The sequence below is a fragment of the Vanellus vanellus genome, assembly GCF_965231255.1.
Source record: "Vanellus vanellus genome assembly, chromosome: 3".
NCBI lineage: Eukaryota > Metazoa > Chordata > Aves > Charadriiformes > Charadriidae > Vanellus > Vanellus vanellus.
The window spans coordinates 46,121,191-46,146,213 of record NC_138907.1 but is presented as its reverse complement, the minus strand read 5'-3'; the positions used below and the strand labels follow the sequence as shown (position 1 = coordinate 46,146,213).

The 25,023-nt window shown below is 39.9% G+C and overlaps 1 protein-coding gene across 1 annotated transcript in view; it reads right to left on the bottom strand.

Annotated features, from left to right (window-relative positions):
• PCNX2 (pecanex 2) overlaps nucleotides 1–25,023 on the bottom strand; it is a gene marked incomplete at its 3' end in the record, with an annotated part of 160,028 nt that overhangs the window by 36,456 nt on the left and 98,549 nt on the right. Inside the window, exons 22-25 of the mRNA XM_082480798.1 lie at nucleotides 23,200–23,308; nucleotides 18,548–18,677; nucleotides 3,841–3,899; nucleotides 1,220–1,435 (exon numbers count right to left, since the gene is read on the bottom strand). Coding sequence (XP_082336924.1) covers nucleotides 1,220–1,435; nucleotides 3,841–3,899; nucleotides 18,548–18,677; nucleotides 23,200–23,308 — 514 coding nt within the window. The remainder of the gene's footprint in view (nucleotides 1–1,219; nucleotides 1,436–3,840; nucleotides 3,900–18,547; nucleotides 18,678–23,199; nucleotides 23,309–25,023) is intronic.

The following is a 25,023-nucleotide window of genomic DNA, read 5'->3' as shown; positions in this document are numbered from 1 at the left end:
ACTGAATAGGCATCTCTTCAGTTGCTACAATACCAATCTGTTTCAGATATTTAGTGTTTTCTGTGCTTTCTACGCAGCTTAAGATACAATAGTGTTATCTTCGTCTCCACCACACAGGAAGGAAAGTGAACATCAAGCTTTTACCACAACCTGTTCCACATCCTACAGGGAGTCTGTCACAGAGTCAAGGCTTGAGCCCACACACATTATTTCCTAGTCTAATCCTCCCAAACCTAAGTGCATTCAAAGAGCCAGTCTGTCTCCTACTTTCTCATCCTCAACCTTGTTGAAAAGTCACCTCGAATATACACTCGTCTACAGGCTGCCCATTAGATGCTCAGCCCTTGAGCCTGGGAAGCTGCTTATTCTAGGATTTCAAACCTCGCATCACCGGCGATTGCAAAGCGGTACCTTTGAAAGGTTACCAACCCAAGCAACAAACGCAGGCAGCCAACATGCGTAGCATGAGCAAAATCTAAAAGCTGTTTAAAAGTTTTGTGGCTTTACTTTCCTTTTTCTTCCTACTTTAAAGACAACAACAGACAAAAGGACAGGAGCGTGACATTATGAGCAATTGGCCTCACGAAAGCCACGCCACCGAGGAAGGGGATGCAACTGCCATTCCATAAAGAGGAGTGTCCTGACAGAGGAATATACTGAACAGGAAGAATGTGAGGTCCCTTCCTCCTAAATAGGAGAAATATGAAGCCCTGATCCACTTGCTTCTCCTCTCCTGTTCTACTGTGACAGAGACCATCTCAGCACTGGCATCTTGCATGTTCCAACACAGGGTATTTTCCAGGGGGGTAGTCTTATGATATTTGGCATTTCTTCAGGGACCAGTTTTGGGGGTTGAACGATTTTAAGAACAACTTCAGTTTTCACAGTTATACAGGGAAAGAAATAATCTGAAAACATAACTAAGCATAACCTAAAAGATCCGCGAACAAAGCCAATAACTCAGTATGCCTTCTTTCTGAAAGTTTTATGATACTCCAGAACGTGACTCCAAATTTCTTAACATCATCTAGGTTGAAAAACATTGTCATTCAAATAATGATACAAAGAAGTACAGAGCCTTTAGACAGAAAAATATCTGTAAAAAGAGAGAGAGAAGTTCTTAAATTCTATATCCTACTGTAGAGTTGTGATAGCTTAAGAAAGACAGACAAGTTTTGTTGCTGGTTTTGTTGTTATTTAAATTATCAGGGATCCTTACCTCGAAATTCCAGCCCTCTGAGCTGAAAGGTGACAAGGCCATTTCCAATTTCGATCAAGTGCACAAAGGCATTTAAATAATCCGATGCCAGGATAAAACAGTCTCCTGTGTTGTAGTTTCCCCAGCGGCCCAGAATCAAATCTCCACAAAGAGACTCCTGCAGAGATCTTGTCAGATGCTCATAAAAAATGGAGTTGAGATTATTGTCATCATTTCCTACAACCAGAGCAGCACACATTCATAAAAAATAAAATTTCTGAGTAATTCTGTGTAAAAACCTATGTTCTTTTTTATTCTTGCATAAAGCCTCTTCCTCTAGCTGGACAGTAACTCTATACAAACTCCATTTCCTAGGTTGTTTTTAGCCCTTAAGAGAATCAGGTCTGAAAATGTTGTTTAGTATCAACAATATTGTAAATAGAACATCACATTAGTGATAACGTGTATTTCAGACTGAACCAAATCACCTCCTTTGTGTTTTATAACAGCAAGAATTGTTTGGCTCTGCTGCAAGTTAATGTCTACATATGGTTCTTAATTATAAGAAACCAGAAATCATTATTATTTCAGTACATGAACTTAAATCTGAATATTATTGCTGAGATTTTTAAAGAATTTGGTCACATAGCTTCCAGTAATTTTGTTGGGATTTATTTCTTTTAGTCCTCCAGCAATTTTTCAAGGCTTTGTCCATGAAGTATCTGTGGGTACTTAATACAAGGATAGCTATTTTAAAAGAGTACACTTAGTATATTGAGAAAGATATGAAACGAGGTTCGTTCACCACTAGAATTGCTATCACTTCTTTAAAAATAGTATCAGCTGTCCAGTTACACATCACTTGGACCAACTGTCCAGGTAAGTAATACTTCATCACAGTGTAAAGGTCTCATCCCATAAAGGTCTATGGCATTTAACTGGATTAGAATTAGCACTTAACGATGGTGATCCGTGAAAGCGAATTAATCTTTCATAAATGCTAACACAGTGCCACATAATCCAACGTGGTGTTATCTTGAGCTTGTAATCTTTTACATAATATAGATGCTTGACATGAGAACTGCTTTTATTTTTATATCGCATCAGCGTCGCACCCTTACACTTTTTAACGCTGGTGCTTGAATAGACATACATGTGCAAGCAAACATCTTGTAGGTGTGTTTGTATACATGAGAGCGCATGCGGATATATATGTACAGAAGTACACATGCATATTTATCTACGTGCATATTTAGGAGCAGATCTACCATGGAGAAAAGCCCCAGAGGATGACAGGGTATGGCTTCCTTTACAAATTGCTGCTCAGTACAAGAGGAGGAGTGGGCATGTTACCACACAGCTTTTCATCCCTATGGCCACTGTGCATCCAGCCCTGGTATGCATGCATATGCAGATGCATATGCACATACAGACATACTCAACTGTACACCTTCTGGAGTATATTTGTTCAAAATCTAAATAACTCATAAAATGAATCTTCTAAGCACACACACAACAGGAATGTTTTGCTTGAGCTATGGGCTTTCAAACATAATTAACTTATTAGCATATATAATAATGCCAAAAGTTATTGCTATCAAATGACAGAATGGCCTGGAGAAACATCTTAACTCCCTGCCTTGGAATGATAAACAATGAAAGAGCACTATATACGCCTCAAACTGCTAATACCCCTCTTGCTTTCTTGGACACCTGCATTAAACCCATTTCTGCTTGAAGACGCGTATTTGTTCATACTACTGATGTGATAGATAAGGATAAAAAGGTAGGGGGATAAAAATATAACAACAATAATTACAATGTAAACTTATACCTCCACCATACAAGGCCCTGACACGTCAGCGGTAAAATAAAATCAGCTGCAGAACACTAAAGTGGAAGAAACCCATGTATGAAACCCTGCTTCTCAGTGGGACTGCGATTTGGCACGAAACACTGGTATTGTTTTCCCCTGGAACGGGCTCCGTCCTGCCAGGTGCTGAAGAGCATTAGCCAAGGTACCACACGCTCTCCGTGTCCACTGACTTGCCAAAAAAATGTCTCGCTTCCCACTCTCACAGGAACCGCTGGGTGCAGCCCAGGAAGGCGCTTTACATTGCCATGGACTGGGGCTCATTTAATGGACCAAAAATCCAGAGAAGCAGCCCCCCATCTTCCCTGTGCCTTTCTTTTACCCCCTCCTGCAAATTTTCCAATTTCCCTTTCCCCCCTCTGCAAAAAGGTTTCTCTCCAGGGAAGAGGAGATACCTGTCAGCCCAAAGTGCTCAGCGGTAGGGGCACTATTAATCTGCTGCTTTTTCCCAAAACCTTTTCCTCGCCACGGCTGACCTTCGAGTCTGGCTAGGGTGTCTGCTGCGTGCTCCGCACAACCAGCAATGTTGTGATTAACCAAGCAATTCGCAGCCCAGCACCTATCTGATCAGCTACACGTAACCGAAGAGCAAATTGACTCATCAACTCACACGACTTAAACCGATGCTCTGCTACACTTTAAAACACTCTGGTTTGTTCACAAACATTTAAAACCTTTGCATCTCTTTAGCTTCCCAGGCAAAGCCTCGACTGTGTAAATATATCACATTTGGCAAACCAAGCAAAACACCCAAACTCCCAGGCCATACCTGCATCCTTTTCGATCTGAGATGCCAGTCTGGTGTTGGAATGGTCCGATCTTTTGGTGCTGGAAACAAAGACAGGTTGTACAGACAATTCTTTTCTTAAAAATAAGAATCTCCCCAAAACACATTTTTATTTTCTTTTTAACGTATCTTCCCATTCTGCGTTTATATCATTATGCAGTTCGCACTCTAATACATTAATCTGTTTGCTCCAAGTAGGCATATGTAGTTATTTCAGTTCACTATTGGTATTGATATTGTACCTTATCAGCACACAAAACAAAAGTGTCTGTGTCCCCTCCTTCTTTTCCTCAACTCTTCCTTCCCCATTCTCCTTCTCGTGGGGCAGAGTCCATTCAGAATTTGGCATCTATGATAATACACAACTCTACATATTTAAAAAATTGAATTGGCTCCAGAAGCACATAAGCCAGGTGCCACCAAAACAGTGAACAGAAAACCCTAAATCAGTCTTTTTCCCCTTCTAAGGCTTAAGAGAAACAGCTGGACTCAAAGGGTTTTCATTGTGTGAAAATATTTCTGTGGGTGTATAACATCTATGGAAAAACAACAGAAAAAATCACTTAAGTTTCATATTTAGCTAGGCAGCAACGAGAAAGTCTCTGGTCATTCTTATAACTGGAAAAAGAGTAAATTACAGGGTCTTATTCCATACAGACAGTAACTCTGTCTCCCTTATGCGTGATATATTCCCTACTCAGTATTTTCATTGTAGCGGTGGAATATAAATACCATGGGAAAAATGGTCACAGAACAGAAAGCAACTAAAAGGTAGATTGGACTGAGCTTTTATTCCTACCTGTAACAAAAGACACTAACGATGCCTGAAAATAAGGAACAAATAAATCAGTGGGCAAGCATGTGTCCAACAGAAATGAGTGCTCGTTGTGGTGACTAGGGATATTCAACGCCAGAAGTCCAAATCATCTCCGAAGCATCCATCTCCCAAGCCTTCGGGGTACAACTGAAAGCCTGGCTAACAGAAACGCTACAATAAATATAAATTTCCCTGAAATACTGCTCTGGCAGTGGTGATTTAGGCTTTCAGGACACTTCATTAAGAACACTGTCTCAAAAGTTTTGCCCTCATTTACAAGGCTTGGCAGAAGGCCTATCAGTCAAATACGTAAATATTACCATTCCTCGGAAAATGGGGTTAAAACAGAAAATAGGGAAAGACAAAGCTGTTTGCCCTAAACCACAGTCAGCATAAGGTTACATGTGACAGCAGTGAGAGTCTCATCTGTTCAGCAGCCTGCCAACATAGGGGAAAAGTGCCAAGGCACCATCTCTCCTGGCACGGGAACCGAGAGACACACACAGGCAACATCCGCATCGTGTCCTTTGTCAAACTGTGACGCGGGCGGCGTGGCCAGGTGGGACTGGCTGGGGCCTGGCTCATCAGGGGGGACTGCAGAGCCTGGTGGAGATTTTGAAGGGGTTGATGGTTGGCCAGTCAACTTAGCCCAAATTCAGCTACTCACTATAAGAACTTAGACGTGCCCCAAGGAAGACTGCAGCAAAGAGGGTATAAGTTATACGGGAGGCTTTCGAACGGCTTAAGTAACACTGAAAAAGGATACCGTAAACCCAGGGTAATGTTGTCTTTGAAGCACAGCAGAGACTCTCGGGGAGTCTGTATGTCCTCATCACAGTATTGGCTCCCAGGATTCCGTGTGTCAATATACAAGTTATTTAAAAGGTTGGAAGTTTCTGAGCTAAAGGTATAAGCTCATGCTGAAGCCAACTGAGAGAAGGATGACATTGATGTCCTTAATGTTAGAATCTTTTCATCCACCCTCTACAGCCTCCCCCCAAAAATTGTGGAAAATGGAGCAACAGAAAAATTGCACACAGGCTTCCATGTAGTAGACAGAAGAGGAACAGAATTGCTTTACTTCTACTCCCTACCAGCAACTGATTTTTGCTTTAAAAAGGCATGTTCTTTACTTTGCAAGAAGTACAGTTGGAGAGAATATGAGTCTTAATTAGAACTATTTGTAATTAATACTAGTACATTATTAACATTTTATTTGATGTATTATTTATATTCCTGCCTCTGGTTGGCTCAGTTTATTGTAACTGCAATTCTCATTTCCTATGCAACAGAACAAGGCAACGAGGGGGAGGGCCTTCTAAGCAGTTCAGATTATAAAGAACGATTTTACTTCAAAAAGGTTGTCAGAATTCTTCTACCCTGATATACATCCACCTGCAATTGGAACATATGCAAGAGTAAGCATAAAGATTAGGTTATAGAATTCCATCAATTTTCTATTCTCAGCAGAGAAACGCTGTTGATTTCCAAATGCATATGTTTTAAGATTATGAGACTCCTTATTAACTTTCAGTCCCTCTGAAATCCGTGTGGCGGTATGAGGTACAAGTCAATACTGTTCTTTACCCCAATTTTTTACCAACCTATAAAGCATTTCTGTTCTTGAGGCATATTGAGACCCATACAAATCAAGCAATACTTCAGAAAATTCTAATAAGTAGGAATCCTTTTGCCCAGCATGCAGCTCTGACTCCACTTCTTTCCTTTTTTTTTTTTTCCGTTTGAGAGAAAGATACATGAAACAATCAGGGAAAATCACAAGTGCTTCAGGACACTCCAAGATGGGTAATGCAGCCTGACTGGGAAGAAGGGAAGGAAACAGAACAGCTCTCTAACAAAACAAAACCAGGCTCCATTGCGGCTTTATCCTCCATTCCAAGCACGGTAACAATTGCTTAAGCAGCTAAAGCACAAGCCTCAGGACATGAGACAAGAACGGATTTACCTTTTCAGACACTACCAGAAACCCTCTATTTTACACAGATATTTTGAAGCATAATTTTAATTTAATTTTTTTTTTTTAAACTGAGGGTAATATAGACAGTTTGTATAGCAAAATTCTGTCCCGAAATTTAGTTTAGTTGAATAAATTCAGTCAGGTAATCCACTTTGGACTTTAAAAATCTTCCACAATTATTAGTAACCAAAGCTATCTTTGTACTTTCTTGAAGGCAATGGGAATTTGCATAGCATTAAACTGCGCCTAACAATCGAACCAGCAATGCCTTTACTCCTGGGCTTTGCACTGTGAACTAGGACCTCTCAAAGTGAACTTTTGGGACCAGTGGGTGATTTGGGCTTTCCTCTAGTGGCCTTTTGTTTTAAATTCGGTTGTTACCACTCATCCAAGGTGATAATTAGCTGAGTAATTGGATTTCTTCCTGAATTGCGTTATTCTATGCAAACTGAGTGCAGGTCCTTCGGCACTTGCCCTAGAGAGCAAGTGATTGTGTTTGAACGTCTTCAGCTAAGCCTTCAGCAATTTTAAAGTCAACATCCTGCTTCGTTCCTGAAATATCTCTCTCATGTTCTTTAATCCAGCATTTACATGGGTACTGAGATAATCCACTGGTTTGCGTAGCACTGTTCATGCCATTATAACTATCGCTTCCCTTTGCAAAAGGATGAAGTCACTTTCTATACTTCCCTTGTCCAAAAATACTGCCTCGTTTTCCAAGCTGGAAAGACTTTCTTCTCTCATTTTGCTCTCCCAATTTACCTAGAAAGGTAGAATAAAGACTGAGGGGGATTCAGGCAGCCTGGGGAACATACAGAGGATTGTGACAATCAGGCAAATTGAGCAGGAGGAAAAAAAAAAATAATAAAAAGAAAGATCATTGCTGTGCTTATTTCCAGAAGACGAAAATAAAATTGCAGCTGTTCTATCTATCTGCCTTACTGTTGCTGGGTTTTGCCCCAAAACACAAATTCAAGATTTCCATAATTCCTGCTGCGAAGGAGGGGATCTCTACTTTGAAAGAGAACAAACCAAAGAAAAGCAGTTCTCCTCTGGGGGATGCAAGAGATGCCTTTCTAGGGTAGATCCAAAGTTTTTCTTTGTATGCGTCCAATGAATTTTAATCCGTCTTTCCATGACATCTAACAGCCAAATCTAACAGAGAGAAACTTTACTATGCTGCAGCCCTATGATTATTCATGGGAGTCTGGAAAAAAAAAAAAATCCTCAGCATTTCCGTGTGAATGTTTTACACTGCTGGCACTATAAACGGAAGGCTTAGCATTAAAAACACAGTAGCAGTAGTAGGCTACGACAGGGAGGCAGGAGGGAGAACGAGGAGATGGCAGAGTAAGCAGGCATCCATGAATATTTGAAGGACACCAGAGGCAAAAACGATGGTACTAATTGGAAGTCTGAGGATGCCCAAGTAGTTTTAAATCCATTTCATCTAAAACGCAGAATGATTTCAGTGCTGACAGCCCCTTCGTGCATAACCATGCCCAGGTTTTCTGGGCAGCTGCATGAAAGATATGCCTTAGGTTTAATCATGTTAATAAAGAAAGATCCCTTAAAAAATGAAAGCAATTTCTGATCACTTGCTCTGATTTTTATTTTTCATGCTTTCTTCGTCTCCTCCTTCCCTGACTGCTCCAGTGTTTCATCTAACAATAATAAAAAGCGGCTTTGATTGCACACTAGGAAACTGGGGGAGGGCTAGCGTATAAAAAGTTCCAGTTGTTAAAGACAGCGCTATTGAAGAATCCTTTTAAAACACAGGAAGAGCTTATTATCAATAATGTTTCCTGTTCCTAGGCTTTCTTTACTTTCTTAAAGAGGTTTTTATAATTCATTCAGAGAGCTTCTTGGTTTGGTTTTGGAGTTTTATGTGTTGTTTGGTGTGTTTGGGTTTGGGTTTTTTTTTGGTTTTTGTTTTAAAGTAGGTGTAAAAATCAGAATTGCAGTCATTTGCTGAGATCCTACTGAGCATGTTTATTTGGCATACTCTGAAGCCTTTCCTGAAGATGAGATTTCTGTGCTCCTGCAGTAATAGGGATGCAAATGAGAGGTGTTAATTTGAGATCAAAAGCCGAGTGCCAGAACATGGATTAAACAGCCCACCTAAGTGCTCTGACATTCAAAGGTTTAGCTGGGAGATTCACCTCTCATTTGTAAGCTAGGTCATTTAAGCATCTGTGTACTTTAAAATATTCACTGATGCTTTACGAAAATGTCATCAATATTCCCACTTTTGTCTTATTTGTCTACTTTGCTACTTCTTTCCCCTTGTCCGAGTATGCTTTTTCTTCTAAACGACATGCAGTCACTACCTTCAGATATTTTATATTAAGTAATACAAGAAGCTTTATATATATGGAAAGATTATGCCAACTGCACAGAGATGTTTGTGCTCAGTCTTGTGTCAGTGGAAAAGGGCTGGGACGCTGACGTTCCTTTAAGGATGGGGCTTAGCACTGGACCCTGCATCACAGCTATATCTCCCTGTTTGCAATTCACAGAGGTACCTTTAATTTAAAGCAAATGTGTTAATTACTCACAAAAACATGCATCTGAAGTAGTGCTGGTGAGTGTTATTTTTCTGGTTTTCCCAACAATGAGCCAATGCAATTACAGGAAAGGTACTATATGCTGTGCCCAGTTCTGAGCGAAGAGCTCTGCAGGACTAATTCACTTGGGGTTTGCGCTCACAGATGGGCCCATGAATGACGTGGCAAAAGCCTGAGAAACTGTAGGGACCTGGAGAATAGAAAGGAGGTGACGAGAAATATCCTGGTGAAGTTTTCACCAGAAAAAGAGAGCGAGATCAGACAGCAAAAAAAGAATTACCAAAATGCTGGGAGCTGCTTCAGCAAATGATGCCAAGATGTTTACCTCCTTTACTCCACACACAGACATCTACATTGTTCAAAGATCGTAAAAGAAGGAAGGGACAGGAAGGCATTTCAGAATTCATTCTTAATATTCTTTATTGCTGATAACAAAGTGCTCTTAGGCTTTTTCAGTCTGCAATATTAAAGTGGCATATACCTAAGATATTTTAATTGTCACTTCTAGACTCAAGATGACTTCTTAAAAATAAAATTAGGAGGTAGAGATAGCAAGAAAGTATGAGGAAATTCAAGAATAAGAAAAAGACTGGTGAATGATGTCTTACAAAGAAAGCTTACGTCTGAAATACTAGTTTAGTTCACTATAGGGTTTTCCATATACATATTTCCCACCAAAAGGTAAAGGGATGCAAAACAGAAGTTAACCAAGCAGCCATTCCAGTGCCATAAACCTGCGAGTGCAGCATCAGTGATACTACACTGAAGAACAAGAAATATCTTACTGCTACTTTGCAGTTGTACAAAATCTAATCTAAAACTTTTAATACCTCTGGTTTTTTCATTGCAAGGACTGTTGAGAGCATTAATCATTTACAGCAGTTGTTATGGTAGTCTCTACAATACTCTTCAGACTGAAAAAAATCTCTGGTATTTTGAGAGCAAACACTGCTAGTCAAAGGATTAAAAAAAAAATAATAAATCCCTCCAGCGTTCATCCAGTATTTACCTAGTCCCAACCAACACAAAGCTTCAGACGCAATTCTCAGTGGCAATGGTCACATAATTCTGCATTTTGTGTTATCTCAGAAAGAAGTGAGAGACGTTGTACATTTTGCTTCTATAAGCCCTGAGGCAATTTGGGTCCAGTACATACCCTTGTACATCAGAAGACAACCAGGACTTGAGCAAGCTGTAGCATGAATTATTCCCTGCTGCTATTTGTACACAACTTATGTATCACCTCAGTTAGAATGGTTACACTTGCTGAACATCTCATCTGTGATCTCAGCTTTTCCCCTGTCTTCACATCCTGACAAGAGTTGCTTGAGTAAGCATCTTCTTGAATGGAAGGTTTGAGTTTAGTGCTCCGAACCTCAGCTTGTCCCTAAATGTTTGATTCAGTTAAATCTAAAACAGGAGGTGATCTATATTATCCAAGTGAATGGGGTGAACGCTTGCTGCGAACACTTATTCTTATGGAAATTCAGTCAATCCATTTCAACAGGTTTCCAATACTTGACGTGACAGAAATTTCACGAGTTTACTTGATCTCATTAGATTTACATAATTTGGAAGCTAAGTATTAGATGAACAGCTTATAAAATTTTAGTGCCACTGTATATCCACACAAGCCTTAAAATATTATATGCTTCGCATTTCTGATTTATGAGTCTATTCTCATCTTTCTCTCACGTGCTGTTGCTGCCTTCCTTTCCAAGTATCTTTAAAAGTCCTCTTCCATCACACTCATGATTTCTTTTCCTCTATTGGTCTGAGTTCCTGCTTATCAATGTCTGTTGCATTACCCTCTCTGATTTTTCACTGCATGCCTTTTCCTTTTTTGCCCATCCCTTTCCCTTTTCATTTATCCCGCTTGTGGTTTTGATCTCTGCTTGTGTTCCTGCCTGGCCTCAGCAGGCATTCCCTCTCTGATGCCTCCCTTCTGTCTTTATTCTGTCCTCTTAGAATGATTCAGTGAATTGGAGTTGTGCATGCATCTTTAACTCGGCAGGGAACTAGAGAGCACTGAATCAGAATGCACTCCCAATTAATTATCACACATATGGCTCCTATTCAATTAGCCTCAATTTGTTTTATTGACTGCCAGAGGCAAAATTTGAGAAGAGGAGATGTTACCAGTTAAAGAGATACTGCCAAACAGTTAAAATACAACTTTGAATTTTGTATAGCCTCCCTTCAGTGTGAAACTCTTGGCAACTCAGAAAACACTTATTTTAATACCAGAGCTATGTGATTAAAGGTGCTTGGTTTTCCTCACCCATCCTTTCCCAGACAGCCCTAACATTTGCCCAGTTCAGTGTGACTCCACACACGGAGCCAAGCAATGAGGTGAGGACTGGGTTGGAGAGGAGATGTGCATACAAGTGGCCAATGGGTCACACAAGCACACAGGGTCGCTTACTCCAGTGGAGATCACAGTTCAAGACGCTGAGGGGAATGTAATTTCTAGTAGGGCTTCTTTTCACCTGGGGCTTTACCTGAAGCAACACCTCCCACATCTGAATGACCTGGCTTTGTCACTCCACAAATCCCTACGCACCTGCTGAAAAGGGATTAAAGAGTCCCGAACCAGGCAAGTATTGCAGGTACAAGTCTGTAGGCAGTACTGGTGGTGTGCAATGTGAAGATGTACAGCAGATAGGCACTGCAGCAGGGAGGAGACATGGAAGGGCCTCGAGAAGACAGTCAGATGAGCGAGTCTCATGAATGACACATAACTTCAGAGGCCTCATGAAGAACTAAGGCTGAAATACAGACAAAGGTGTTCCTTGTTCTTCAAATGTTTTGGTTTTCTCTATTCTCTCCCCCAATGCCAGAACCACGGCCACACATGCACCTGGAGAATAGGGCACAGCTTCCCAAAGACAAGCTTATACTCACTGTTTCAATAGAGAAGCATTTTGTTCCCTAAAAAAAGTCTTTATTGGGAAATCTGCCAGTTACAAGAAGAGTAATGAAGGAAAAATAGCAGCAACTTGCTAACATTTCAGCTTTCGCGTTACTGCCAGCCAGGGAGCGCCACTACAGTCAGCAGGAATGCTGTACCCAAGGGCACCCAAGCCAGGCCTCAGCATCTCCCAGTACCAGCCTAGGCTGGATGCTCAAGGATCTAAATCCCTTTGAAGACTCCAGGAAGACTCTCACGGAATTCCACATGCTTTGTGAACACGATCAGGCAGCCCTTCTGATTTGAAGACGACACACCAAAAATTACGACTAAAAAATGTTCATTCATTGGTCCTCTTTCTTTTGACTTGTAAGTCCCAGGCGCTAATAAGCACCCATTTTGGTTTTATCTATATGCTGATACTTATTTATACTATATTTTGCTGAGCTCTAAATTAACTTAACACTCAATGAAAGCCTGGAGGAGCCCTGAGGCCAACTCAGTGAAGACCTCTCTTAAAAGAGCCACAGTCATCAAAGGGGATAGCATTCATAAAACTGAGTAATAGCTGATAACAAAGGAACTAGAACCTCAGTACACTTTAAAGTCATACAACTGGAATACAGTGCTTCTTTCTGATCAGCTTATAAATAACAATATAGAAATAGAAGCAGCCAGAGAGAAACACAAAAATTACCATGGAAGAGAAATAGTTCAGAAGAAACTAAAATGATTGCAATGAACAGTACAACTCATGGCTGCGATGTGGCTTTCATGCCAAGTGGCTGGAAGTACTCAGAGAAGTTTGAACCCTAAGTAAGGAGAACGGGCAGTGACAGTAGTCAGAATATAACATTTCTGAAGTGATATTTGAGGAAATAAGGCAAACACTAACTCCTGTCGATTAGGGGAAAAAAGATTCTCCTGTGCTTAGGTTACGCTATAATTGTTGACTTCAAAGGTTAATGTACCTTTCTTTAAAGTATTCATTGTAAATCAATGTCCAAGGCATTACTGAACTATAAACATCTGCTCCAGTTGTTCCTCTGTAAACATCACCACTATGGAGGTCTAAGAACATGTGAAAAACCAAACAACATAGTAAGAAAATACTGAAAAAAAAAATAATCTGGCCCTAAAAAGGATAACCTGAAAGGCCTGAACATGCAGCTCCCAAACAAGGCCCATGGACAGTTATGGTTGAATGATGTTTTGTGTTCAGAGGAGGGGGTTTAGCAGCTGTAACAGATGACCAGGCTCACAGGGAAACCAGATGCACTATGGTGTGTTAAAAAATAAGCATTTGGAAGGGGAAGGCCTGTTATTTTATGGGAGGGAGCAGACGGGTACATTTGACAACTCCTTTTCCCACCAACATGCATAATGCGGCATCAAACCTAATTACGTCTACACTGGGAAAACTCTTCCCATTCCACCTGCAGGCTGTCCACGACGGGCAGGTTAAGTGAGCTGGTAGGAAAAAAGAGAATGCCAGCTGCACTAGAGCTGAGGCAGGGCAGGTTTTCCTCACCCCCTGTTCCCAGCTGTATTAACCTTACAGGTGCCTATTATCCAAACCACAATGGTTGGGACAATAACACAGTGATACAATTTTTCAAAAGATGGAGAAAAGAAAGGCTTGCTCACACGTCCTCAAACATGGAGAGGCATCCAGTAATGCCATTCTGAGATAACTGGCAATTTAATAACAGCTTCTTTAGAGACACCTAACGAACTCAGTTCCACCACACAGTAATTCACTCGAGATCCTTCAAAGCAAAGGCAAGCTGTGCCTTACCCAAAAATAGGCACTGAACCAGATGACCAAGAAAGAAGAGAAAGAAGGAGCAGGAGAGAGACGAGCAGCTTGTAGGCAGCAAAATCTCCAGATTCCTGGTGGCAATTTGCTGTTTGCGGGGACAAGTCACAGCTGCAGCCGAGAACAGGCTGCTTGATGTGATCCAGCGGTTAGACCCACTGGGGAATGAAAGTAAACTTCCTACTCTGTTCTGTCCATCCCCTTATCCAAGATTCAAAGCAAGATAAGAGGAAGGGAGGAGAGGGACAGCATCAGGCTGCAGTGTGACAAAGCATTTAAGGGAAAAAGCAAAGCCGAGGAATGGAACAACAGCGTTTGAACAAACACTTTATGCTTTAAAGTGCCTATACATTAAACAAGATTTACTGCTATTTCCTTTTCTCTCTCTGACATCTACAGCCTAATCATTCCAACAGCTGTGAAAATAAAGACTAAAACAGGACTCTTCAAACTGGGAAACAGGACTCGGGCTAATGGCCGGACAAAGACAGTGTTGCATCAAACTTTTTTTTGTTCCTTGAAAAAAGAAAATTTCTCATAGTTGGACTCCCACGAGGCAGCCAGCTCATGAACAGCAGACCAGCCTTCTGATTTCACACACCTCTCTTTTCAACAACAATGGCAGCAAAAGCTGTAAAAAAGTGGTTGCACGAGAAGTTGTTCTTTCTTAAACACCTTCCTTCTTGCCTTATTTTTTTCTTCTTCTTAAAGTCACCCTTCCCTTTCTCCCCAAAAGATCCCTGACCTCAGTGATGTATTGGCGTATTAGACTCCGCACACTGTGAATACCAAAGTGCACACTATAAACAAACAGCATCTGCTGATTGCAGGGAAGAACACCCATGCTCTGTGCACACACTGCAAGAGCACAAACAGGCACAGTATGATTCCTGAATTTTGAAGAGCTTGCTAGGAATTTCACAGTTTGCTTACTGTCAAAATGAATCTATGAATCTTTTTTTTTTTACCCCACTTGAGTTCCTCCATCTCCTTGAAAAAACAAACAAGCCATCATCTTAATTCTCTAAGACTTTCAGCTCCAGCTCACATCATCTAGAGTGGCAGATGCCTGGTCAGAAACCTGAGGAATCAAACTCCTCTTTAGCCAGCAGAAAAAATGGGACTAAAAAAAACACTGGAAATGCAAGATGTGTATGTATGCACCCAAAAAACCAGCAGGTAGAGACAACCAAATTAACACTTTAAAGAACAGAAGGAGCAGTTGCTCACCACTTGGTCTACAGGCCTAATAGCCCGGCTCTATTAATAAACATGGTACTGTCTCTGCTTGCTAATGTCCAAAGCTTCAACTTTGGATTCACTTTGGAAAATTAACCGGAAGGGTTTTTCTCATCTGATTTCACACTGTTGGCCCAAATGAGATGCAAAAATAAGTTTTTATTAAGTGAAACAAAGGAAAAATGAAGTTGGCTTGATAGCAGTGAAGTGTGCGTATGCTGATGAGCAGAAACAACAGTCTAAGAAAGCAACCTAATTTATGACTTGGGAGGAAAACAAACCATGATATTTTGATATCTAGACTGCTTGTCAAAATTGTTTTCAGTTAGTCCAATTAAGAGGTTAAATTATTAAAAAAAAAACACAAACCAAAAAACAAAACACGGAACTGACTACCTCTAACTTCATATAAATGAGTTTTTGTGTAGCTAATATAAATGTGATAATTTAATGTAGTCATCAATAGAGCAAGGAAGTGTTTGAAAATGAGGATGCAAAGCAGGCAAAACAAAAAAGCTATATAAAGCACACTGAAGGTAGTTTTTCTCTAGGCAAAACAGGTCTGTCAACAGGCACTGAATATGGAAATAGCAAAAAAAATCTGCCAGAGTTTCTGCATCGTATGAGCATATCTCAGGCTGTACCGGAGTGAACCTGTGACTTTCCATGAATACCCTGAGCTGAACTTGGCAAAACTGTCAATGCACTCCAAAAAGGAAATCTAACCCCCAACTTCCCCATCTGTTTGCTTTGTTTTGTCTTACAGCACCTGAAAACTCAGTGCACATCTGGCCGCAGGGCACTGCAGCCTGAAGACAGGGCAGTGCAGGAGCCAGAACAACTTTCCATCCAGCTCAACTTCCCGATCCTATTTAATTCCACAGCTCTAAAAGAAAGCAATTATGCCATGCCTTTGAATTTTTAGATGTTGAAGGGTCGAGATTTAAGCAGTAAGGCAAGGCCCATCTCACTTCATTCAATTATTTTGAAGTATTTTGTACAAAATGTCCCTATTCTTAATACAAAATTATTCCCTTCCTTTGCCTTTCTCTGTCTTTTCACTGCGTCCCTTTAATGACCCAGAAGTTTTTCAGTCCAATGCTCACTTGCTCTCGTCAGTTCTTTGCGTGAGCAATGAAATACTGAAATGGAAGTGAGGCAAAGGAGAATCAGAAGTGATAGAGACAAAATGAATCTAAATTTAGGAGGAGTCGTTAAATGTGCATATCGTGGGATGCCACAGGTTCAGGCAAACATTTAGTTCACTTTGATGACTATCTGAATCTTCTACATGGCTGTTTTCTACTTCTGAAAGGTTTTTGAGGGACAAGGTTGTGGCTTTTATGATTTAAGTGAGAAGATCATAAAAGATACACTAGAATTTCTAACAAACAACAAAGTATGATTTTTGCAAAAAAGTCTAACTTAAGAATTCATGTTGAAGACAAAGTTGTAGTTACTGCTTATTTTGAAAGGACGTGTAGTGGTGGTTTAAAGTATTAAAAGGGTTTGGGTTTTTTGGACTTGGGGTTTTGCAGTTTATGGGTAAAATAATTAGCCTTGCTTTCAAAAATTATTAGCACTAACTTCTTCACTTCCCTTAGTGGGAGTCACAGGTGGTCTGTACTGATGAAAATAAGACACATCGCCCCCTCCTCCTCCCCCCCTTATTTAAGTACCAAGCATCAAGCACCATCTTTTGAAATTTCCTTTGAATATATTCTGTTGATCTCATCCCAAAAGTCTTAGACAAATCAAAAGCAAATGAAAATGGTATCCTCTATTTCCATCTACAATAACCTACAGATTCTACACTAACCTAGCTATATGGAAGTGATGTGCCTACAACTGAATTCGATTCTTTAACTGGTACCTAGAAAGGAAGCCACATGCCTTCAAAATGGTCTGGTTGAAGTAAAATGTAGCAGATGTTAAAATCTCCACTTCCTACTTAATATTGTCCAAAGTTTCTGTCCAAAAATGTAAAGCTGTCTGTGGGATTTGTGGTAGCTTCCTGCCTTTCCATGACTTTCATGCTTGGACTTGATGATCTTAAAGGTCCCTTCCAACCTAGATGATTCTATGACTCCCCTCAACTTCACTCTTATGAAATAATGAACCTGTTGACAAGCCCCCCCCCCCCCCGTACAAAACTCAGCTCCCCTCAAAGGGTTTCCAGAAATCTCATAATATTCAAAAGCAAATACAAAGTCTCTTTATATGACTTGGCTTTGTATGAATAATTTCTTTACAGGTCAGTACGTATTCACTCACGGACACAAGTCAAAATCAAACAAAATTAAAACTCTTCAAACTAATGAGACCCTTTCCCCTAAAAGATGGAAAAATCAATTACTGTAATTTCTATTTTTGAATTCCCTCGAGGTGCTCGGATACATCACTGTACACAAGAAGTGTAGTGAGCGTATGGCACTTTGCACCGGTCCAGCCAAGTCCTGATTTGGCCAATACAATTTTCATGTTGTGCCTCAAACCACTGTTCTGCAGCTGCAATAAGTTACTCCAAGTCTGGTTACATATTAGTAGGTGGTGAAGAGCTCTCACTCTGCCCAGAGCACAGGACTCAAAGGACCCCCTTTAGTCACTGAATCCAGCCCCTAATGTTGTAGGCCGCTATTCATTCCTTGCAAAAACTACCATCATCCGGAAAGGGAAGCGTTTCCCTGTCTCCTGTGCTCTTGCTGGGAGCCCATTAGATCCCAGTTACCAAGAGCTTTCAAATCCTACTGGGTAGAAGGATCAGAAGAGCTCTTTATTCAACCTTTTCAATATTCTACGTTTACGTCCTTGTCAAACTGAATGAATGGCAGCTAAAATCTGACAAAACCCAAGCAATTCTTAAGTCAAACTCCAAGATCAGATGTAGCAAGTAATGACAATGCACACTCATCATCACTTCACTATGAGAGTTACCTGCCACATCCCAAATAGTAACATTTAATCAGGCTAGTATAAAATATATTAATGCAGCCTGACTTCTAGTGCCAAAGGCTTCGCAGATTTAGTTGCTAACACTAGCTAGCAAGACAAAAAAGGCTGACAACTGGGAGTTTTACTGATTTTTTTTTCCCCACAGCTTCATTACTGTATGCCTGCACAAAAAATGCAACATGACACCTCATCTGCAACCTACTGACAATTGTTTAAATACATTTTCAGAAATAACCAAATAACCATGAAATAGTAAAACACCAGAATCAAGATTCAAAGATTAACCTCTCATGCCCGACAACAATTTGAGGATTATCTTCAGAAAGAAAAATACCTCCAGCAATGAAAATAATGAGAGCAAAACTTTTACAATTAACAAACGTAGAAAATTTTTGGATAGTCTTACTTGTAGTTTTTCTCCCAGAACTTGATCGGTCTTGCATATGATGCGATAAAGATGACACTACCAAGAAATGGACTCAAGGGTGTAGAAAAGACTGAAGTGGCCAGAGTTTGGAAAAAAAGCATAGCAGAGTCTGAAAATTGCAAGTTAAGGTAACACAAACAATTTCTTCATACTTTTAAACCATTGTTAATGCAGTCCTTCAAACTACTTATTTTTGCCTTTTTGTTGTTATTTATTTTACCGAAGAGGTGGTAAGGAAAGAAAAGGAAGGCAGGCAGTGCCAAATTGCCAATTACCAGCACGGAATCGGTGGCTCTTCAATGCTACACAGTTTTAATGGAAATGACACGTCTCAACGGAGTATGTTATTAGCAGGCTGACCCTGTCTAATCTCTGCCCGAAGACAGATCCTGAGCGTAGGCAGAGCAGTAAGTGCCCTTTTCCAGCTACCTTCGCGTAGCTTCTGTAACACAAAGTGCCTTTCCAGAGTCTGACACACAGAGTTTAAAACACAGAAATCCCCCAAACCTCATTTTTGTGGAAATTCTTGGTTGTCTGCATTGGAATCTCGCTCCCAATGTGTCCGGTATTTCATTCTGTGATTCTGCTTATTTTGGAATGAGCTAGTATGTGCAGATACAACTATGCCTCCATAAGTGAACCTGCTGGCTTAAAATCATGCTTTCATGTTAACTTTTACTGACAATTTAATATTCCACGCTGACTGAAAGTTAAAAAATGTTCAGCATTGCATATTTTTGGAAATATATAGGAAATGAGAAGGGGAGGACAGGGGAATAGTAAATATCACACATAAACATCATAATGAATGCCTGAATCCATAGCTTACTTTAAATGTAAATTCATATTCTAAATTGCTGGAAAGCCAGTTAGGAGATGGACAAGGATACTGAAAAACATGCAAGCTGAAAGGAACATGACTACAAAACCCAAGCAAATTAAACGTTAAGCTTTAATTCTTCATTAATTCATATGACGTCCATGAAATCTCAGGAAAACAGTTTCCAGGTCGGCATGAGAGAATAGCTGTCCTTCCTAACATCTTCCAATTTAACACATGTAGTTCATGGTGCAGTATTTCCATAAAAAGGCTAGCTAGCCACGCTTTCAAAGCAATTTGCAAAATCCAAAACCAAACATTTGCCAAAAGATACCTCTCAAATCCCTCAAACTTATTAGAAGAGAGTGGTCTGGAACGGTGTCTTTGTGCATTAGTGAGCTTGCAAAACGAGCTGCCCTCAAGAGTCTAAAGTTCAAAAAGCAACAGAGAGCACAGAGCAGGAAGTAAGTGCATCAAAAAGTTAAACTGTCACATTACACTGTAGTCATAACCAGCATTGGCTGTGAAAGCTGAACAAGTATTTACAAGTGTCAGATAAGGGAAGGAGGCATGGGAGCTGAAGAGACAAAAAGAGAACAAGAAGGACAGATAAGGACAGCAAATCAAGTTTTCCAAAAGGAGTTCTAATGTCATGATTGATTTAAAAATTGCCACCATCATGAGTTAAGACATTTAGGACTCCGCTGTGAACTGTTTGTGTCTAAGACATAATCAGTAGCAACAGTTTTATTTTTGCTAAAAGACATAATGCTCTACTATATGTACATTGGAAGACATTTCCCATTTGACTTGTGAAGAGTGATTTTAATAAAAAGTGTTTCATATATGTAAGCGTGTCATGAGAGCAAGTAACAGCACCCAACTCCCTTACATAAACAGTTAATGTGTACAGTGGGCAATTATCTGTCATCAGGGTTTTTTTATTTGATGGTACCCAATTTCCTTTCATTAGACTTCTTTTTTATACCAATTCTTTAATCATGTTTAAATAGAAAATAAAAAAGAAGTGCCAAAACCTTACAGGCATGCTTTCTTATTCTATGTCCCAAGCCAGTTTTCCTGTGTACCATCTTTGTTAGGTTATACAGTGTAGAAGCAGAACTTGTTTCTTTCTGAATAATGGAAATTTATTTTTTTTAATATGGCCAAAATCAAATTTTGGGAAGAAATAACTAAAAACCCTTCAACTTGAAATAAAACATTTTATTTTGAGGATTAATTCTTGTAATTCAAAAATCTGTTTAAATTCCAATCCAGTTTCAAAAAAAGTAACTGAAAGATTGACATTTTCAGTCTTCCATCCCCTTCTTTAAACATAAAACTATGCTGTAAGGCCAGTGCAAATCCCGTTTCCCAAAACCTACATTCCTAATTGCAACACCTATGGGCCAAAAACGTTTTGTCACTTCCAAGCACATGATCACTTAGAAGATGGGAGAACCGAGAACCACAAGTCTTCCTCTTCTGATGCTAGAGCTGTAACCCTGAAAGAGCCAAAGCAGAAGCTCTCATAAACGGGATAATCTGAACCACAAATCCTTTCTTTCCAAATCTCACCATTGATTTATTACATAAAAACCTCATTTGACTGCAAACTCCACTGATTTTCTCAGTGCACTGATGATTATAAACACGTAACGTTTTCTTACTCATTTTAGCACTGGGAAGTGAAGTTGCAGATGTCTCCTCAAGCCAGAAGCCCATTCCCATTCCTTGTCTTTCAGGATTAGGAGGGACTGTGAGGGCTCACCTAGTCCATCTAGCAGTGACAAGGAAGGATCAGCTAAACCTATATGACTCCTGACAGATGTTCGTCTAAATTCCTGAAGATCTCTAACGGTGGAGGCTCCACAACCTCCACCAGGCAAAGCTCCACGCGTGTCACCCTTCGTGCTCTGCGCACTGGAATCATATGCATTAAAGCACGCAGAACTTCTCATATCACTGAGGTCTATGGCAAAAGCTCACAGAGGCACTTCAAAATTTAAAACTTCATGTCCTGTTTGCAGAAGTGATCTAGGCAATTAAGATGCACAAATAATTATACTCTGCAAAGAAATGGCAGGCTTAGTGCCTCTGCAAACTGCAACACGCATTCATCAGTACTGTTTGCAGGGTTATGGTAACAACAAACAAAAATACTATTCAAAAAGGCAAAGTTATTTTTGCTGCGGGAATAGTAACTTAACGAGCATTTAACCGGTATCTTAACTGCAACATTGCCTTAAAAGACAGATTTACATTTACAAAAGATATTATCAATATAAAAAATAGAAAACTAGTCTAGATCACTTCAGTAATAACTGTGTAAACAAACTAAATCCTGCTTAGTTAACTGCTTTCCATTTTGCAAAGCTTGACTGATACTTTTACCAAGAGTAAAGTTATCACTGCACAAAATATTTGTGACCAAAGGAAAACTCGTTGAAATACAATCTTAGTTCTTAAATGTTTTACTACATAACCTTATATACACTTCTCCTGCAATTCATACTTACAAGGGAGCTAAAATAATTTTTTGTTGTGGAATTCTGTAATAATTTGCTACAAATCAGTCAAAGTGCTCAAACAGATCACTATTTATATATAACACTTTCCTTTTGTAAATAGACAATCTACAACTTTCCCTCAGGGAGATATTCTGTCTGCAATTCCCTCTGTCCAAGGCTCTCATTTACACTTCTTATCTCAAAATGCAAGCATAGTTAATCAATGCTGCATATGAGTCAATATATCACAGGAAAGAGCAGAGGGAAGAAGTCACTCAAGGGGGGGAAAAAACCACTGTGGGATGAAAGGGACAGACTTAAGCGTGTATATCTAATAAACAGTAGAAAGTAAACTCTTCAGTAGGTCTGAATTAAAACCACTTTGTCAACTCTTCTTCCACAACTTTGGTTGGGAGGGAAAGAAAAAATGAACAGGTAGTCTCTGAAAACACTTTAGATGTCAATAAAGTTAAATTTGTTAAGTGTTTTATTTCATTTTTTATCATTTTCCTGTATTAAATCAAGTTTTTAACTGAATTGGGCCGTAAGCTGAAAAATTTTTGTTCCAAAAACCCTACAGACATTTGGGGGTTATTGAACTCTGTGCTTTAATCTCCATATCCATAAAACTAATGTTCACAGCCCTGGAACAGGCACAGAAACAGACTGTTTCCAAAGGACTGCTTTGGTGTTGATGAACATATACTGCTACTCACAAAACAGAGTAGAAATGTTAAAAAGAAGAACGCACCACATTGAAAAGCGTACATTAAAATGTTAAAATCCAGCTGCTTCTGAAACGGAAAAAAAATAATCAGGACAGTTGCAACAGAAATTGGCTCACTGAAATGGATTTGTATCTGAGATACCAACTAGAAGCAACTGAGAAAGTAACTAATATTGTAGAGCTCAGTCAGCCGTATGCCCAGCACTTTATAAAACTAGCTTCTGCATACGTAAAAGTCCACCCAAGTTGGAGCTGACACGTCACTCACAAAGTTTCTTTCTGGATGCATCAAAAGTCAGCGCTGAGGACTGTGGAAGTCAGTCATCTGCAGAATGTGGCTTGGTGGGAAGCGAGCAGGCATAAACAGACCGGTTTGAGTCAGGGTTCAGTTTCCCAGTTTCAGATCGCATGCAGCCAAGAAAGACAAAACTGTATGTCTCGGGAGATGCTCGAAGCATTTTCACATTTTAAAATAAGTTACCTAGCAATTTTGCACCTTGTTCAAACACCGTAAATATATCACATACATGAAGAGGGATTTAAGAATAAAGAAAAACAAATTTATAAAGGATATGAGGTATTGCAAAGAGTTGAGCAAAAACATGGAACGACGATCCCCAGGCAATCTGCCAGGGAGCAATGTATGTCATGATGAACTGCAACTTCTGCAGTAGGTCCCACAGCTGAAAAAAGAAACAAAAAGAAAACAAAAAAGGTGACTTTTTAGTTACTGAGATAGTTTCAATAGCAGTATCTGAAAGTAACACTTCTTAGAACTGTGTCCTGGAATAAATTATATTGTATTATTAGTTTTCATGGGCATTAAGGCCTTACTTTAATAAGGCACAAAAGTATATCCTTAATTTGAAATTCAAACTTGCAATGAGCTACGTTTTAACCACCATACTGAGGTAGCTCCCAGATTACCTTTCTTCAAAAGCATGTCTGCTTTAAGTAGAAAGCAGGAAAACAGTTTCTGATATTCACTGCATATATCACACCGCCAGTCAGATGGTTACAGAAGAGACTCCAGAAGAAAGTGGATATAGCGAACAGAGGAAGCTCAATGTGAGACACGTCTGGCTCTGCACATGGCAATCAGACTTATTTCTCAAGAACACAACATTTTCATTTGCTGAATCAATGGGAGAAGCCATCGCTACGTAAGCATATGCTTGGCATTTAACCATGAACTGTAGCTGCATTTTCAAGATCAAACCATCCAACCATAAAAACATTGCATTAATATGAATTTTCATTGTTGTGCGTTACAAATTGAGAAACACACTGAATTTACTTTTGCTCCCTGTAAAATATGCTTGGTGCTGCAACTAGCAGTTTCTCATTCAAATGTATTCCCTAGAAAACATTTTTTTTCTGCCAGCTCTCTTGGCATCAGGCCAAAACAGATCTTGCGTCTCGTCTGCATTGGGCCATCAGATTCTCATTGCAGAGTAGGTTCCTGACATACTGTCAGGAAAGATTTGGCCATCAATAGACATTAGGGCTCAACACACACACAAGTTGACAGAGAAACAGGAGTATATGCAATATTTCATGCCCGTACAGCAAATATATGTTGAATTTCCTATAGTAATTTTTTTAATTGAGTTAATGAAAAGCAAGACATTGCTAACATCCTGAAAGACCCTGAGACTATATCAATACTTGTATATGAAATGCTTCCAGGCAATGTTCCCAGGCACTGGTATTGTGTATGTTGTTAAATTGTTAGAAAGGTCGCTGGGAAGGTTTTGGTCTTGCCAGGCACTCTTCCAATCAATCCCCAGGCATCTTTTCAATGAAAATCCTCCGTGATCCATTTCCAGGTGGCAGTCCTGTACCTCCACCCTACATACAGACTGGGAGAGTTTGTTAGCATGGGCACAAGCTTCCCCATGACAGCTGGCCTCAGGGACAGAGCACGGTCCCAGGACCTCTTCACTTACTAGTACATCGGCAGTCAGGATGCGCCTTCACTGGCCAACTCATTTCATCTGTCCTTAAGTTGCCACCCCCAAAGTGACGCTTGGCCACCTGTATGCACATCAGCAATGCGCTTACAAGACATTTCATTGAGCTTCTCTATGAACTGTTGTAAACAATTGCAAACGAATTGGGAGGGCGGTAAGAAGGACTGATAGCATTAATGTGTTCTGCTCTTTGTGCTACCAAAGGATCGCAGAAGCAGCTGCTGTGTCACACTAACTCCAGTTAAAACTGATAAACCTTCCAGCCGAGATGCAAGCAGTGCTTCACATGCCTTCTGTGCTTTGGCATGACTCAAATTAGGAGCAATATGCAAAATACAGATTATGTTAAATTTGCACAGGCATACTATTTAAAATCATCAAAGCCTTGATAAAAACAAGTTGTTATGATCTCTTCAAGGCACAGC